General features: G+C 48.1%; 1 protein-coding gene across 6 annotated transcripts in view; it reads left to right on the top strand.

Annotated features, from left to right (window-relative positions):
- The window catches only part of ST3GAL6 (ST3 beta-galactoside alpha-2,3-sialyltransferase 6), a 42251-nt gene that overhangs the window by 108 nt on the left and 41577 nt on the right, over positions 1 to 566 (top strand). For 2 of the 6 annotated variants that reach the window (XM_052794226.1, XM_052794227.1), the window contains exon 1: positions 392 to 507. In XM_052794226.1, coding sequence (XP_052650186.1) covers positions 480 to 507 — 28 coding nt within the window. In that variant the 5' untranslated portion in view covers positions 392 to 479. Of the gene's footprint in view, positions 1 to 88; positions 508 to 566 lie in introns of those variants that run through there. The other 4 variants (XM_052794223.1, XM_052794222.1, XM_052794221.1 and 1 more) reach the window with 3 other exon arrangements.

Below are 566 nucleotides of genomic sequence, written 5' to 3'. Positions count from 1 at the left end.
GTATAAACTGAGGAGGAATTTCAGCAGACTCGAGCTAAATAACATCTCTGAACACACAACGTGCTTCCTTTTAGGTTTTCTCTTGCAGATGGGTCTCAGCCTTCCTCTTCATCCTTATCGTAATCGCCACGGTTCGGAAATAAGGCTGAAGCTACCGAGAGGCTGCTGACAACAGCCTGCACGGCCCTGATAAGAAGCGACAAGTTCTGTTCTCTTGTCTTGCGTGACTGAAAGATAAAATATCTGTTCTGTTGACAGCTGGTAAGTGAATACCCCCGCTTTATAAAGCGTAGCTAGCTCTGTAAGCTGCTGCATAGGCTGAGAGGATCTTGTGGATGGTGCCTGAACCCGTAGGACTGGGTACACTGAAAGTGCTTGTTACCGAGTTTGCCGGCGTTTCTGACGTGAGACATCTCACCACGCCTCTTGCGCTATTTCAGACGGAAAAGCTTCCAGCTAACCTCATGTAGAGTCTATGCATGCTTCCAACCCGAAAACCTCCTTCAGGTAAGTACTGATGGCAGCAGCTGCCAACAACATGGCTATTCAGCGTAAATTGCCGCATA

Source organism: Harpia harpyja, chromosome 8 (assembly GCF_026419915.1).
Source record: "Harpia harpyja isolate bHarHar1 chromosome 8, bHarHar1 primary haplotype, whole genome shotgun sequence".
NCBI lineage: Eukaryota > Metazoa > Chordata > Aves > Accipitriformes > Accipitridae > Harpia > Harpia harpyja.
Note: the sequence above shows the minus strand (reverse complement) of the source record. Positions and strands in the feature narration are given on the sequence as shown.